The sequence below is a fragment of the Falco rusticolus genome, chromosome 11 (assembly GCF_015220075.1).
Source record: "Falco rusticolus isolate bFalRus1 chromosome 11, bFalRus1.pri, whole genome shotgun sequence".
NCBI lineage: Eukaryota > Metazoa > Chordata > Aves > Falconiformes > Falconidae > Falco > Falco rusticolus.
The window spans coordinates 24272137-24288988 of record NC_051197.1 but is presented as its reverse complement, the minus strand read 5'-3'; the positions used below and the strand labels follow the sequence as shown (position 1 = coordinate 24288988).

General features: G+C 38.3%; 1 protein-coding gene across 7 annotated transcripts in view; it reads right to left on the bottom strand.

The window, feature by feature from the left end:
* Positions 1-16852, bottom strand: part of KCNT2 (potassium sodium-activated channel subfamily T member 2) — a 151161-nt gene that overhangs the window by 115246 nt on the left and 19063 nt on the right. For 6 of the 7 annotated variants that reach the window (XM_037404677.1, XM_037404678.1, XM_037404672.1 and 3 more), the window contains one exon: positions 1040-1119. The exons of the other annotated variant lie outside the window; for it this stretch is intronic. In XM_037404677.1, coding sequence (XP_037260574.1) covers positions 1040-1119 — 80 coding nt within the window. The remainder of the gene's footprint in view (positions 1-1039; positions 1120-16852) is intronic. 7 annotated transcript variants of the gene reach the window in all.

Genomic DNA, 16852 nt, shown 5'->3' with positions numbered 1-16852 from the left:
AGAAGCTTAACCAATAAAAAGCTAGCTCTTACTGAGAGAAGGTCTGATGCTCTGTTACTGATAGAAGGTCTGATGCTCTGTATTATTTTAAAAAACTTGATCCAGTCTCCCAAATTTTGTTTTGTCTGGGTTTTTTTAGATTGAGACACCAAAAAAGTAAAGTCCTTCCTTTTTTTCTTTTCTGTCCTTTTCCCAGACACAAAGCTATGGGACTATCTTAATTGTATTACAAAGGCCAATATGTATTCTTTCTATTCTAAAAGCTTTATGTATAAAACTATTGCAGTTTTAGTTCCTTACAGATGTAGGCAAACGGAGGTAAATTCAATCCTGCTACACAGAGGAAAATTGAGGGCAGTTACTGCTCTTCTCAGCTATGACCTCAACTGGTATAATCAAGTTTTCATAATATACCATGCTTCTATTCCCTTTGACCAGCTGCATGGAGGTATATAAAAAGATATCTTAATTCATATTATGGCCTATGAAATGCTTATGTCAATGAAGATATCGTTAAATCAGACTAAAGAGAAGGACCACCTTTCTGAGGTACCACATTCAGAAGAAGGAGGTATGTTGTCCCCATTAGTTTCCTTTCCAAATTGATTTTCATAGTACACAGTAAGTTTGAAATTTATTTAGGAATACTTAATAAAATTGAACACTTCAAAAAGCTACGTACTTCTGCAGATTTTTTTCCTCCAGCATCTTAGAGGCTCTTTGCTTTCCTAGACATACAATCATGAGTTGTCAGTGAGCACTGCAATGTCAGATCCATGCAAAATGGTCAACTTGATCATGATACAGGAATAAAATCAAGTCACTAAGTATTTGAACCTATGCAGTAAAGCATGTTGGTTTTAAGTTTAAGTAACACTTGCTGAATTTGTTTTGGATATTATGTAAAACTGACTCCTCTACAGGGTAAAATTTTAGCTCAGAAGAGAATGAATGATAACTTTTCTGTTGCCTTCAATGGAATTGGATTCTACTCAAAGTATCACAATTATGCTTAACAGAAATTAATCCAACTGCTTACTTGATCTTTGGTTTTTGATGAAGAAGAGCTTTAGTCTCTCTTTAAATGTATTTTCATTCATATAGAATTCAACTTGCACCCTGAAATATAAAAGGAAGTATTAGAATTGAATATGAAAGATAATAAGTTATTTTTTTCAAAATTATTATGCTAATCACCTGTTCTTTATATATAACTGGAGGAACATATAGAGAGTGTTCAGTAAAGAGCTCACTTGAATTTGAATGCGTAATGTTGAAAGATTAAAAAAAAACACAACCAACCACCCAACAAACTAAAAAATTTTAGTTTATCCCCTTTACATGCAGAATCATTTTCATAGTCTTTGGATACTCTACACTGCAAAATCAGAAGCATCTATGGTTTTCATATTGTCATTGGAAGACTATTCTTATATCTGCATATTTGTAAGGGAGATTTCCTTGATATTCAGGTTAAACCTTCCATCTCAGTTTAACTCCATTCCTGTAAAATTGGCATGTCAATGATCCTTCTTTTTTTCTGTCTTGTTTGTATCTCTACTAAGTGTTCATTTCTCAGCCAAGTGTTCACTTGTTTGTATCCATCTTTCGTAAAATGCTCATGCACCAAACAAGCCACCCTCTCTGAACTTCGCTTTTGTCACAATGGCATACTGAGACCTGAAAGCAAAGCTATGTTGCAAACATACACTATCGTATAGAAAACAGCTCCCCTTCCTCATTATATTAAAGCAACAGTAACATCTTTTCCCTTCCTTCCTCCTGAATTTGCCAGGATGTACTTCATGTTTCTGCTCCTCAATTCAGTCCGAGTACAACCCATGCAATAGTTCTACAGACTAGAAGAGAGAAAAAACTGTTTCAGGGGCTGGCAAGGGGAAAAGGTATGCATTAGTTGTATACAAAAACTTAGGCCATTCCACACTTGTGGAGCTGCACCACACAGCATTAGTTAGTTCCATTTCCACTGAAGTCCCTGCTCTACCCAACTGACTGGTCTCCCTCGCCAATCCCAGTTCTCCTCCAGCAGTGAAACACTTTACCCCAGCAGAATTTCTGTGCCTTCCTGAGAAATCAGTGCTCAGTTTGAGAACTGCTCTACTGTTGCTAAAGAATTAAGCAACATCACAAAAGTGAGTTACTTCCTTCTGGCTTGCTCTGTATACCATCATTTGTTGCAAAACTGCATGTACCTTTTGTTTGTAGACATACTTGATCTTTGAGCATTTCTTTTCAGCAGTCTTTCCTTCATCAAATGACTGTACTTCAATTACTTGCTCTTATATGTTTTTCAAGCAAGATCCTGACTTTAATTTTTCCCTTCTTGCATGTGAAGCCTTCGCTGAAACAATTTTTGTATAATCTTACCTAATCTATAGTCTCTATCTTCCTCTCATACTTGTCTAATACTGCATATTTCTGTACACTTGTGGAACTGGAGGATTATTTTGTTATGGGCCCAGACTGGATGACATCGTGGGTAATGCAGTTTTTGCATGCTTGCTTACTTATCACTTTGTAGGACAGGGACAGCAAGTCATGAAAAGGCGGCTCCCTATGACTTACTCAGTGAGGTCAGTTAATTTTAGCTAGTCACTTTGCTTTGGTGTGGCGTACTGTAGTGTTCCTTGTAGAATGGATAATTACATGGTTTCCTATTCAGAAGAAGAAAAAACATAACCTTATTTTTAAGAATCTGTATTGGAACCAAGCTCTATAACTTACAGAAGTTCAAATGCATTTCTGTGTAATGACACCTCTGACACAGTGGTAAGAGCAACCCCTAGCCCAGACCAGATTCCTGCCCTATCCAGCTCTACCCTTTCTGTGGTAAAGAAGTTTAAGCAGTTGGAATTAATGAGGAGGAACCCACCTACCCCCTGCTTTTTAAACTAAGAGTAGCTGCAGCTGCATCTTCCAGAGAGCTTGGGCCCAGAGGAATGTCCTAGAAACTTCTACCAAACTTGAGGAAAAACCCATCAGATGAAGAGTAACTTGTTTTGGGGCTTTTCCTGAGCTTATATATGAACTAAGTGTTGTGCTGTTCAAGACTGCAGGAGTTGTTGCCATCAACAGTGCAGTTTCGACAGTCGGTACCCCTAAGGCAAGTTAAGGAAGCATGTCCAGGGGTTTACTGTTATGTGAACAGGTTTGTGGGGCCCTGAGCTCTGCCTCAGTTCTTCTCTGCACATTTCCCAGGGTACTTACTGGCTGTCATTAATGCAGTGACAATTTTAGTGGGAAACACTTCCCATGATTTGGCAGCTGCCACATGCTAAGTGTATATACTTAATCTTCAAGGACATGTTTCAGTAAGTAAACAAAGTGGCACAAGCTATTGAAGTAAGGGATGTTATTTAAAAGGTGCACAGTATCAGCGATCTTTTTTACACATTTTAAACTAATTTTTGAGCAAGAAAATTACAGTAGTCACTGTGAAAGAACAACATGTTAACAGTAAGCCATGATTTAATGATAATGAGGAAAGAGGATGTGGGAGCTAATCACCCTCCTATCACTAGCATTATGAATTGCTCTGATAGCCTTCTAACAGCTGTCTACTTTTCTTTTCTTAGCAACCTGCGCTCAGAGCAGACTGGGATTCCACAGAGCTGCAGTTTCCATGGCAAAATGGATTACAAACACTGCTAATACCACTTTTGTGGCTCAACTCCACCTTCTCCTTCCCCTGACTTTTTTTAAACTTACTTAAGACTGTATCAGCCTTCTACATTTCCAGGAAATACATTATCATGCATCTATAATCAATGTACACTTTCATGATACCCTGGCTACCAGACAGAAAACATTTCATTCTGTTTCTCGAAGGTTACCATTCGCTAAGTAAAGCTAAAAATGAATGGCTGAAGAAGCCACTGGCAGGTTAAGGGCAGAAACCTCCAGATACTGTTGCTTCCCAATACTCTGCTTTTCATTTTTAGGGAGAACACTCATTCTACATGAACATTTGTGTTATAGTTTAATGATTAAAATTCTACTTCAAGTATTTGCTCTTTTCTCTATTTTTCCCACCATGAAGTGTAACCTAGAAAAGGAGTGTTTCAGGAATATAACACAAAAAAATTCTGAACTTCTCTTGTAAAATCAAAATCATTTAGTAGTAGTAGTGAAGGGCTTCAACAATCTTTTCCTGAACTTAATTGGATGTTTCAAGTGAGTGCGTTAAATTCATTGTCACATACTTATACAAAACTTCTCTGTTGCAGGATAAATACTTGTTGGAATTTGATTGCAAGCAAATGGTTTTGTTAAAATGGGACACATGCAGTACACGCTGATAGTATATGTGTGCATAGCTCATCTAGCCTATGGAATAGGTTTGGTTTTGTTCTGTATTTCTAGTGTAAGTAATTTAGCGTAGTTTAACAATTTCTGCTCCATGTTCTTTACTTTCCTGTGAAAGAAGTAGTTCCTGACCAAAAGGAAATCAAGCTGAAGGATTAAAACGCTACTCTCCTTGGTGATGGTTACTGGGACAGAAATGTTTGATGAACATAAGGATTTTGTGTATGCAGCCAGTTAATCGCTTCTGATTTTTCCTATTTATGTGGTAGGCACTGAATATGAAAAGCTGCTTTTGGAAGCCAAGAGAACAGGTCTTACGCTTTACTGACTCTTGCTTTATTAAAAATGCACAAATACATGGTTGGTATACTTGTGGCAAAAACAACTGAAGTTACATGATTCCCTTGAAAACAGTGTGGGTTTTTTAACCTTCTTAAAATTAAACAGTATGAATAGTATTAATAGTGGTCTTCTAGTTTAAAATCTAAGAATAGTGATGCCGATGGAATATTTCAAAACTGTAAGAAGCATCTTTAACTACCCGAAGTACCAGTATACATCATGCTCTTCTAATTCAGTGAAGACATCATTTGAGAAGTACGTTTTCATGTACCACGAAGTATAGCAGGAAAATACTATTTCATGCCAAGGGCACTAACACAAAGCACTGCTTGTCATGACTGTAAAGCACTGGGACCAATCCGTCTGCATTTTTCTGTTGTTATATACAATGTCACTCTAACTCTGTAGCCATGCTTTACTATAGTAACAGTATTACCTTGCACCCTCAAAACTACGAATTGTCATCTATGTTAGAAAATAGCAGATTTGGCAGAAATAATCCCTTCAAAAATGAAAGTATCAGTTGGGACTTCTCACTACGTGTGTACTAAAAGCTGTAAATGCTTACTAATTCTTGACATTGGAATCAAGAAAAGATATTAAATGTACAAATGGAGCCAAGCTGAAGAAAACCAGATCCATTTATTTAAATCCATCTTGACGGGAAGGGATATTTCATGTTTTTCCTACAAAAAGAGGCTTGTAATACAGACACAATATGCTTTTTATTAGGATTTGCCAATCAAGTATGTGTGAAATCCTGTTAGATTTCAAACCTGAAAGTATATTATGTAAGGTCTAGATAGGTGCTTGTGGTGAAAATTTATTAAATCGATTACTGCTTATGAAAAAGCCTTTGTCTTTAGTTAGGAATCGTTTAACTTGGACAGGGAGCTCAGGGAGATCAAGGACAACTTTAATGAGCAGGTACTGTTTGTCCTGAGCCCCTGAACAAGCAAGATGTGAGCAGGACCATCCCGACAATAATACTGCATGCAGCTGTGTCATGGTGGGAACTCCACCGCGCTCGAGCATCTGGGCAACGTCCCTGGCATGTGTGACCCTCACAGATCATGAGACAGTGCACACCTGCACTTGGCATAAGCGTACAAGTTTGTATACACCAGGTGTGTAACCTGTTTCTGGTTTTCATTGAGCGTAAAGGCAGGAAAGCTGCGGGACTGGGCCAGAAGCCTCACCTACAGGCAAGCACACTGCATAGGAATTTCCCAGTTCCCAAGAGACTCCTGGTGCTGGCTCCCACGGGGCTCCCAGCCAAAGGATGGGCCTGGGTGATGTTGGGGTGGGAACTGGCGGTGTCTCCTTTCCTTAGTCTCATTAAAGCTTTGCAGCAATGATTTGATGCTTCGCACCTATTGCTCTTTTATCGTATCATGCATAATAACTAGTACTGCTTCCTCTTATCATATTGCATGCTATTTTCCTTTATTATATTGTAATATAATAAACTGCATTTATTCTATATTTGATTTGGAATTCATTTTTTGCTTGGTACTCAGTCAATCAGAAAACAGTGCTGAAGTGAACTGCTATTGTCAGAGCCTATTTTACTGCAAAAAAAGAAAATGGGCATTTTTTTCTTTTAGCCTTTAATGAAAGATTAATGTAGTTTAATGATGACTGTCTTGGGTAGCAGCTCTCTTCTTTTTGAAGTTTTGCAAGTTCTTAAATATTGGGAACACTGATTTGTTTAGAACTTCAAAGAAAAATGGTCATTTGACTTTCCAGGCCTGTTTGTTTCATCAGAATCCATATGACAGATGGAGACTGCTTGTCTGTAATAATAACTCATCATCTTGTGCTGAAGGAAATGGTTGTAAGACCAGCACTTTTCCATTACTGGTTCTTAACCTGAGGTGGCCTTCTATTTGTTTCTGGTAGGAAATCAGTCATCAGTTGCATAGGTCATCATGAACACTCAACACAAAGTTCTGAGTTTTTCCATTTCCTCTTCCTGCTGAATGACAGCACCCCAAAGCCAATGGTAGTAACTGGGGGAGGCAGGGTGCTTGTTTCCTCCCACTTACTGGAAAGACAGGAAAGATGCCATCTGGTAGTCTATTCTTGCAGTGTGAACATGACATGAAAAAGTTGTGGAGATCAGGACCCCAACATTCTTCTGGGTACTTTAGTCTTTAAAAGCTATACACTTACTGAAGCCGTTTGCCATGCACAATGCTAATGAAACCTAACGCTTGCAAATGGCCTTGCTTTTTCTTACAGATGAATTCTAACAAGTCAGCATAATTAAAACTGATGGGTATAAGGTCTTCGGACAAGGGATTTTATCTGTTTATTATGAATAACCCAATGAATATTTTAAAGATCTCTGCAGAACTGTGTTCATGTAGTATTGTCTTATAGATTCTTTATAATACCTAACATCATGAATGTACATGATAGAACACAGGTTCTACACCTTCTAACAATTGCCTTGCCTTGTGGTATGAAGTATTACTTATTATCTCTTTATTTTTCCAAACTAAATTCTTGCAGTACCCCTCTAGAACCTCCTGCACAGCATAATTGTCTGGTTCAACTTTGAACTGTCATGGAACAAAGACACGTTTGGTCATCTACTTAGAGTGTAATGCTATAACATCTGTACGTGGTGTTCCTTTTGTTCCTTTTTTTTCTATGGGTGTATTTATTTAGAAGTTACTTTCTAAACCAGTGAATCTGAGTTAACCTAGCTGGTGAAGTTTTTCCAGACATACCTACATTTGCTGGATTCTGTAACTGGATGTTACCATAATTGATGGGTTTATAGAGATCAGGTGTTATGGTGTCACTGTAAAAAATCTCTGTATTAATGAAGATAGAAATGGCACACACTGAGTTCACTTTAATCACAAGTTACAGAATAAAGGACCTCATAGCTTAGAAATGTATGTAAGCTCAGACACTTCTTACTGTATCCTTCCAGTAAGTGCTGCTTGTTTCAATGGAAACAAATCTAAGACAGCACCAGACAATAGGCAAAACTGAATTTTTCAGGTTGCACAACATAAAAATTTGCACCTGCAACCACAAGAAAATATTTTCTATGTAAAAGCAAACTTTTTCTTCACTTGTTCAAAAGCCAGAATACTAAAAATTTCAGCCCTTAATTAACATTTTCTTCTGCACAATTTAAATAGTATATCTATAATTTTATGTATATAAATACAAACATATTTTAAAATCTGATTGTGAGTCAGCTTCATGTTCCTTTTTATGTTCCTGCCATGTTCCTGGCCTCAGTTATATAAAGCTGTCTTTGTAAAAACCTGTACAGATCCATGGCAGCAATTTAATAATACAGCAGTAGAGATACAAAATTACATTATTTTTCAAAATTTCACTGCAAAATATCTTCATTTTTTGCATTTCTTTGAGGGGAAGATTTTTAAGGGAAGACTGATAGAAAGTGACTGAGACTCAGTGGTAGGTAGCATGCATGCTTTTCAATCAAAATATAACACTCCTTTAAAAAAAAAAATCCCCCATTCACAGGAAGTCATCCAAATTCAAAAAGGAATTATCATGTCACTTTTACACCTGTTCAATCTGTATTCTTTGTCATTAGAAACTTTTTTTTTAAAGTGTCCTTTAAAACAGGTTTCAGCTGGGATAGGGTTTATTTTCTTCTTAGTAGCTAGTACAGTGCTGTGTTCTGCATTTAGTACGAAAATACTGTTGATCACACACTGATGTTTTAGTTGTTCCTAAGTCGTGCTTACTCTAAATCAAGGACTAATTGGGTTTCCCATGCTCTGCCAGCCAGTAGGTGCACAAGGAGCTGGGAGGGAGCAGAGCCAGCCAGCTGACCCAAGCTAGCCAAAGGGCTACTCCATACCATAGAACGTCATGCTCAGTGTAGAAACTGCGGGGAGTTGGCTGGGGGCTGCCAGTCGCTGCTTGGGGCTGGGCACCGGTCAGCGGGTGGTGAGCAACTGTGTTGGGCGTCACTTGGTTTTTCCCTTGGGTTTTAGTCCTCTCTCTCTCCCTCCTCTTCATTACAATTGTTGTTATTATCATTTTTTTATTATTATTTCAATTATTAAACTGTTCCTATCTCAACCCACAGGTTTTACCTTTTTCTGATTCTCCTCTCCATTCCACTGGGCAGGGGGGAGGGAAGTGGATGAGTGGCTGCGTGGTACTTAGTTGCTGGCTGAGATTAAACCATAACAGAAAATACTACAACGTTTTACTATGGGGGAAAGAAACTTCAGAGCAATCTCCCTCTCCATTTTAGTGGCCCTGCAAATATCACACTCTGAACTTTACTGCAAATACACTTTCCTGTTCAAATCTATTGCCTAATACTGGAATGTTAACAAATCAAATGTGAATACTGCATAAAGAAATAGCGCCGTTTTAAGCTAAATTTGCAAGAAAATCACACAAGGAAGATATTTGACAAGTTCGATGAAACTTTCAGGGAGGGGGGTTCTGTTTTTCTTTTCCTCCTTCATTTTTTTCTCCTCTTTTATTTTTTCATAAACACCCCACCCCACCCCACCCACCAAGCTTACAATGAGGGGAAAGCAAACATATTTTAAAGTGAATTAACTGCAAATGAAAACAGCTCTCTTTAATCTCTGGGCAAAAATACTTCATGTGTAGAGTATCTACAGCACAGAGTTACTGCAATAAAAATCCACTATGCCATGCTTTTCAAGTGTGTAAATCTGAATATCTGTAATTTGCAACTCTGTAAATCTGTAATGGGGTATGCTTCATGAGTTTTTGTCCAGATACTGTTCAGTTGTATGTAGTTGTGCCAATTAACCATACCTGAACAGCATGAATGTTTGTTGGTTTGGTTTTTTTAATAATGTTGGCAACTACTTGTCAAAAAGACACTTGAAACAAACTTGTTGAATATCAGGCATACCGTGATAACACTATTCTGTTGCTGTCAGCCTGGATTTAATTCTATATTAGAGTATTAGGAAAAAAAGACACTGTAACTGATACAAGCTACCATATCTTTTTTTTTTCTGCTCAAATTTTATTCTCTGTTGACCGGGTCATCTTCTTTACTGCTTTCCTGAAATTATTTTCCTGTACCAACTTTCTTCTTTGCCATTCAACATTTAATTTTTGTTTCAAGGAAAAGGTTGCTTTGCTATGAAAGGCAACAGGACGGCTGGTGATTCATGAGTAATGAAACTGCACTTGGAGGAGAACAATTCATGTGCCTAACATGCTCTATTCCTCTGTATCACAACTACGTGTCCCTATCACCTGTTGATACTCTAAAACAAAAGCTGGGTAACAGATCCTGCTCCTACAACTACAGCATTCTATGCATTGAATCTATCCTCTCTGTGATAGGCAAGGCATATGCAAGGTCAAGCACCTTGCCTGGGTACCCCATGTATACAGTATGAATGAATTGGAAATTACTGTTCTTAAGAGTAACAACATGCCTCAAGTTGTTGATTTAAAATTTAAACAGTATTTTCTACTACAGTATTTTAATGCTAATCATCGCAAACCTTCTGATTGAAGCTATTTATTAATGCTTACCAAACTTCTGTAAAAACATTGTCAATTACTTATTACCTTAGCAAGACTCTTGTTCTCTTTCTAAAAAACCCTTAGTTATTTCCTCAAGTAGACACTTCTGTCTACACCAAAGACCGTCTGCAGGGTCAGGAGTAGTTTTAGGAGTTCTTTGTAGCCCTCCATCTATTTACCTTCCTGCCCCCAACCTCTTTCCTTGGTCATCTGAGATCTCTCTCCTGCTAATCCACGATCAACTCTTTAAATCAACAATTTAATCCACCATCTTCTCATTCAAACTCCTCTTTCTTCCTATTCTTCCATTCAAATTTTAAGAATATTTCCAATCCCTTCTTCAACAGGTTTTGGTTTCCGTTTTTTGGTTGGGTTTGTTGTGGGTTTTTTTGTCTAGTTCCTCCTTGCAGAATTCACCCTGTCTTGTCTTCCCCTATGTACCACAGAACTTCACCATTCCACTTGAAAACATTGCAGAAATGGCACACTGTCCTTCCTGTAGTTTCTTTTCTTTGCTCTAATTCCCTGCATAGACCTTTGCTTTCAACACACCTTTCTTCTTTACAGTCTCACCATCTGGAATTATAATTCAGGACTCTCTTCCTTCCTTCCTTGTCCTTTTCTGTTCTCCTTTGGAAACTTCCTTTCCTTCTGGCCAAAAATCTTTCTTTTGCAGGAAGAATTCATTCTTTCCCATAGCACCACCACCTCTAACCACAGTCAAAACAGAATGTATAGCCTTCTCTCCAGGCCTCCTTCCATGTCACCGTTAACAATTTCCTGGTTCTTTGTCACCAAGTGTCATTAACTTAGTGTTACCTCTGGCAAATTCTCTTTTTTCATCATCCATCTCTTCCTGTAACTTTATCTTTCAGCTTATTAGTAAACCTAAAGGTCATTCCTTTCCTTCTGAATTCCTAGTGTTCAAAATCTTGGCCTGTGCCACAGATACCTCTGGACTTCACTACTCTTAAAGTTATCATTTCACTGAAAAATCTCAGTCCTTTGAGATGTTTGGCTTTTCTCTTCTCTTGAGTTATTTCATCAATTTTCAGCCTACTTCTGGTATTGCACATTAGGATAGCCCACAGATACCAAGGCTTTAATAAACAACCTCTGCAGCATTGCATAAACACCATCAAGACTAAATGGTGACCATGTACGAGAATACCCAATGTATGTTCAAAATGGATCTATGGCAGTGATGGAGTTATATCACTCCTACTCCAACACTTAACATGCAATGCTGTTTCTCTGTAGATTTTATTTTAGTAAGTTTGGATTCAGTTTGCGTGCTCCTCATTTAACACTTTTCTCTTACAAAGCAAGCAGCTAAACACTATGAGGGACATTGTCATGGAGATTATCCAGATAAAGATAGAAACAGGTGTTTGGATAAATAGGAACCTTAAACTGTTCTGGTACATTTTTGTACAGCCGAGGGATCAGGCTCAGCTTATGAAAAGCAGGTCCTGCTTGATGAACCTGATCTCCTACAACAAGATGACCTGCCCAATGGATGCAGGAAAGGCTGTGGCTGGTTACCTACCTGGACCTTAATAAAGGCTTTGGCACCATCTCCCACAGCATTCTCCTGGGGAAACGGGCTGCTCATGGCTGGGCCGGGTGTGCTCTGCGCTGGGTTAAAAGCTGGCTGCCCCAAAGAGTGGTGCTGGATGGAGTCACATCCCGCTGGTGCTGGGCACACATGATGTTCCCCAGGGCTCCATGCTGGGGCCAGTTCTGTTTAATACCTTTATCCATGATCTGGACGAGGGGATCGAGTGCATCCCCAGTAAGTCTGCAGACAACACCGAGCTGGCAGGAGTGCTGACCTGCCAGAGGGCAGGAGGCTCTGCACAGGGGTCTGGGCAGGCTGGACCGACGGGCTGAGGCTAACTGCATGAGGCTGAACAGGGCTCAGTGCCGGGTCCTGCCTGTGGGGCACAACACCCCCCTGGGGCACTGAGGGAGAGAAGGAGGCCCTGGGAGGCCATTATTGCTCTCTACAACTACCTGGAAGGACGCTGTAGGCAGGTGGGAGTAGGTCTCTTCTCCCAGGTAACAAGCAACAGGACAAGAGAAAACTGCTTCAAGTTGTGCCAGGGGAGGCTTAGATTGGATATGGGGAAAAATGTCTTGACTGAAAGACTGCCCAGGGAGGTGGCAGAATCATCCCTGGAGGTGTTTAAAAAATGTGTAGATGTGGTGCTTAGGGACATGGTTCAGTGATGGACTTGGCAGTACCGGGTTAGCAGTTGCACTTGATAATCTTAAAGGTCTATTCCAACCTAAATGATTCTATGATACAAAAAACCAAATACCTGTGAATGACATGCCATCTTTGTTTAGGCATAGGAGCTACTTAATACTTTTCATTTTTATGTGTGTAGTAGTTCAGGGCTTAAAAGAGCAAAAACCACTGTGTGTGCAGAGGTCTCATTTAATGAGAGAAAGAATAAACCCAACATGTCTTAACTAAGGAAGTGCTGAGTAAACACTCTTCTACAATTTGGTCCCTTGCAAGTGACTCAAGTTAGCCTCTGATTACCAGAGAAATCCCGACCACTACTTAAACTCTACTTCTCATCTGTAAGACAAATGTATCTGACTACTCTGTTATTGCTCTTCTGTAAGTTACCTTTTTCTTATTTTTCAAGATTGGAACTTTTCAAAAACAGCAAGTAGAACAAAACTGAGAGCTGTTTGTACATGGTATCCTCACAGATTAGATCATTTATCTCAGTTTTATTTTTACTTTAAAAAAATAAATTCAGATTTAGTTTTCTGAAAATGCAGCAGAAGGGACAAGAGAAAAAGAGCAGATGGATAGAAAAAAATCAAAAAAAGAAAAAAAAACTTTTGTGGGTGAATCCCATCTGTCATTTTTTAAGTATCACATGACCAACTGTAAAATATAATTTTAAATATGACTCATTAATATGTTACCTGGAACACAGAGCCAGCTTCCTAGTAGGTCTGATGCAATTCCCACTTATATCAATGGAAGATACTATTCACTTAAGAGTCGAGTCAAATAATCAAATATTAAAAATATTCAAACTAGATATTTCCCTATTACTTTAAGTATCTAATTAGTATTTTTCTCCCAAAATTAAAGCAAATTTCTTGCTAGTTCAATTATACAATGTATTTTATATAAAACTGGCAGGTCAGTGTGAGATTCAGAAGATCATATATATTTATTCCCCTCTTTTTATATAATTTCACAGCTTTTCATAGTTACCATCTTGCTTTAGTATTATGTCTGTCTGCTGGCTTTTCTGCTTTTGTGGTTTTACTGTATTATGCTAGTCATACTTGGTAATCTTCAATTACAACCAACAATTCATTCAGTGATTCCTGGAAAAATGCACAGCATAATTATATCAACTCAGAGTAACAAATTTTGAAGGTGTTTATTTGTTTGTGTTCCCAAATGAAATTTTGGGATTCAGTAAGTCAACCTCCATTTTTACCAAAGACATAGTAAATTACAGGGAAGTATTAGCTGCACCTATCCAAAAGAAGTCAGAGTTTATGAAAAATTAAACAACAGTTAAACTACAGCGTTCGATGTAAACAGATGATTTACATGATCTTTGTATGGAGTCTTACTGATTAGCATTTCTTAAGGAGAGAAGTTTCAGAAATGGAATGTTCTGAGTTCCAAGACAGAAATGTCAATATGTCACATCAAAATCACAAGTTCCTGTTTTCCCTCTGAAAATATTTTATTCAAGAAGGTAATGATATTTTATATTTTTTAATTGTTCTTAAGGTAGAAAATCTATTGAATTTTTCCAAGGAAAACGCATTCATCAGCCCAAAGAATAGTTCTGTTTTCATATGAATTTTGGTGTTGCTTGGGTTTTCTGACCCAATTAAAACAGAGTATCTGAAATTTTAAGTCTTTGTAGCCTTAAAATTTATTTCTTGTACAACTCCAGTTACAATGCAAGGTATTATGCCACCTTTTGTATCACATTGACCTGGTGGGATGTGATCTATATTCTGTATCCTCCCTTTTGGAAGCTGTATTCTTCTCATAATTCTCTGCCCTAACTTAGTTGTTGTGATTGCTTTCTAAGTAACTGTATGGGGATAACATGATTCCTTATTGTTTAACAGCTTCCTGCAGAGTTCAGCAGTAAAACCAGCAAAACTAAGGCCATCTTCACTGAAAATACTAAGAAAAGTTTATAAGAAACATCAGATGAATTGTAATAACCTGCAGTTTCAGAAAACATTGCATTTATCCTTCAAACATGGAAAACTTCCTTTCCCAGTGTTAAGCTAAAAATGAGCACATTTTACACTTACAATCCTTTTTTTTTTAAATTGGCCACCAAATCTGAATTCTCTGACCCCATTCAGACTGACCTGGTTTTTTTCCTTTTTTACATCTCCTAAAGCTGCTTCCTTCAAGACAAACAAAATGTCCATATTATGGATGTTTGGAGGAGAAACAAAGCCTGAAATTTAACATTTTTCTCTAAACATATTATAAACCTGAAGTGTATATACATATTAACCTCGAGAAAATAACATCCAAACATACTGCAGTTGCTGGATCTAACAATCCAGCATCAAAGTGAAGCCAGCAAAATGCCGTCTGTATTTCCTGTGATGTGATACTAACATGATGTCTCAGAACCTGAATCACAAAATTCCCTCAAAAAAATATTCTGTGTGCTATAGAAAAAGCCTTGCAGGTAAAATTCATTTCCAGTCAATGAAAGTCTGGCGCTTAGTCTACAATTTAACTTTGCCTATTCTACAAAGGCAGTCCAAGTATGAACTACATTTCTAGAAACCGGTGCACTTTACTGCCAAGTCATGGGAAAGTAAGCAGTGAAATTCTTGAGACACTACAACCTTCAAGTATTTACACCTTTACTTCATCAGAATGAAGTTGTTGCTGGTTTTAATGTCCAGTGAGATTACCTGTAGCCTTACGTACACCTCTGTCTATCTGTGATACATACGTCCTTGTTTCCTTGATTATTTGACCTCTTGCCTATTTCTTTCAGCAAAACTGTCAAATGTTTCTTCAGCATAGGAGATGTGAAGGAGGAAAAGTTCTGAATCTTACTTTCTGTTACTACCCTTGCTACTTCTTTCCTTCCATCCCTAATCCTCAGAACTTCCTCTTGTCACCCCCAGCTGTCACCACAGTTTGCTTTCTCACCTCCTAATCCCCTGCAGAGAGGGATATGATGAGTGTGGACCAAGTGCCAAGAGCTGCTCTCCAGGGTGCTGTGTAGCAGCCTTACTCAGAGCAGTTTATACAGCACAAAGGCGGCTGGCAGAGTTTTATGCTATGTGGAAGGTAAATCCTTGCACATATCTACCTTAGCTATGCAAACATAAATCTCTGGGTGGGATGGGCAAGTTAAGACATTATATGTTCAGATAAATGACCAGAAACCTTTATATGACAGGTGCCATGTAGTGCAATAGAGTTTAAATAAAAGTCTGATAGTCCAAATCACTATTGCAGTAGTAAGCCACAAAGGCCTGAAAAATTCACAAAAATTATTACTTCTCCAGTTGGGTGTTTAAAAACAAACAAAGAAAAAATCAAAAGCAAAAAGAAACTCAGAAAAACATGAGAATTGTTACACAGGAGGCACAGACAGCAACTACCACAACGAAGCTTAAGCACAGACCAGAGGAAGTGGCAGCAAAGCCTCAACAAAGCACCATGCAGTGTGGCAAATAAAACCAGCTGTCCAGAATTTTAACATGGGCAGTAGCTACTTTACACAAAATCATTGGGCACAGACTTATGGAATGGAAGGGCATGTAGGTTTTTTACTTTTGCAACCTGCAGTGGAAGAGCAGCCCTGAAAGGAGAGGCCCAAGCCTTGGACTTTGATCTGAGCTTGTTGTTAGTTGATCTGAGCTGTTGTTACTACACGCAGAGGCGTGCAGGACATGAGGCTGTGCTTAGACTGCCCTTCCAGATTTACCAGTTTCAGTTGGAACTGGCTGAACTCTTTAATGTTCGGGTGTATCAAGTGATAAACTTATAGTCAAGTGTATACACAATATGGAATATGCATACATTTGTTCAGTGTGGAGTCTTACTAGGGTATATTTGGGATCTCTGCAGAAGCAGCAAAATCATTAAGGAATATTCAGATGCATGTCTTCACTGAATCATCTGGTATTTATCAGCTTACTACCAGCTTTCTCAAGAAAGTCATATAGGCAGTTTTTAGCTTACAGATGCAGTAGCTGATTTATGTTTGGAACTAGACAGTTGTTTATTTATCAAAGTGCAGTTCACTGCTCTACTGCTCTCAACAATGTGATTTTCTTGCCAACTATCACTAAATCTATCAGTACTGACCAATTAACACTTGATATGCTTATTACCAGATAAACCAGTGGTACAGATTTGTGTATGAATTAGAAGTAAACACAAAATCACTTATCTGTCAACCATGTAAAACAGGCTTGTGCTGACTGTTGGCAGACAGCAGTAGATAAAAATGACAAGTTAGGATGTTGTCTTACAACCAGTATAAGAACCTGCCATGTCCACAATGGGGGCCTCCACTCAGGTGCCCCCTACAAAGGGGTGATTTCCAGGTGAGCCTGACTAGGAACTAGCTCTAATTAAAGACTGTTTCTATTCTTTCCT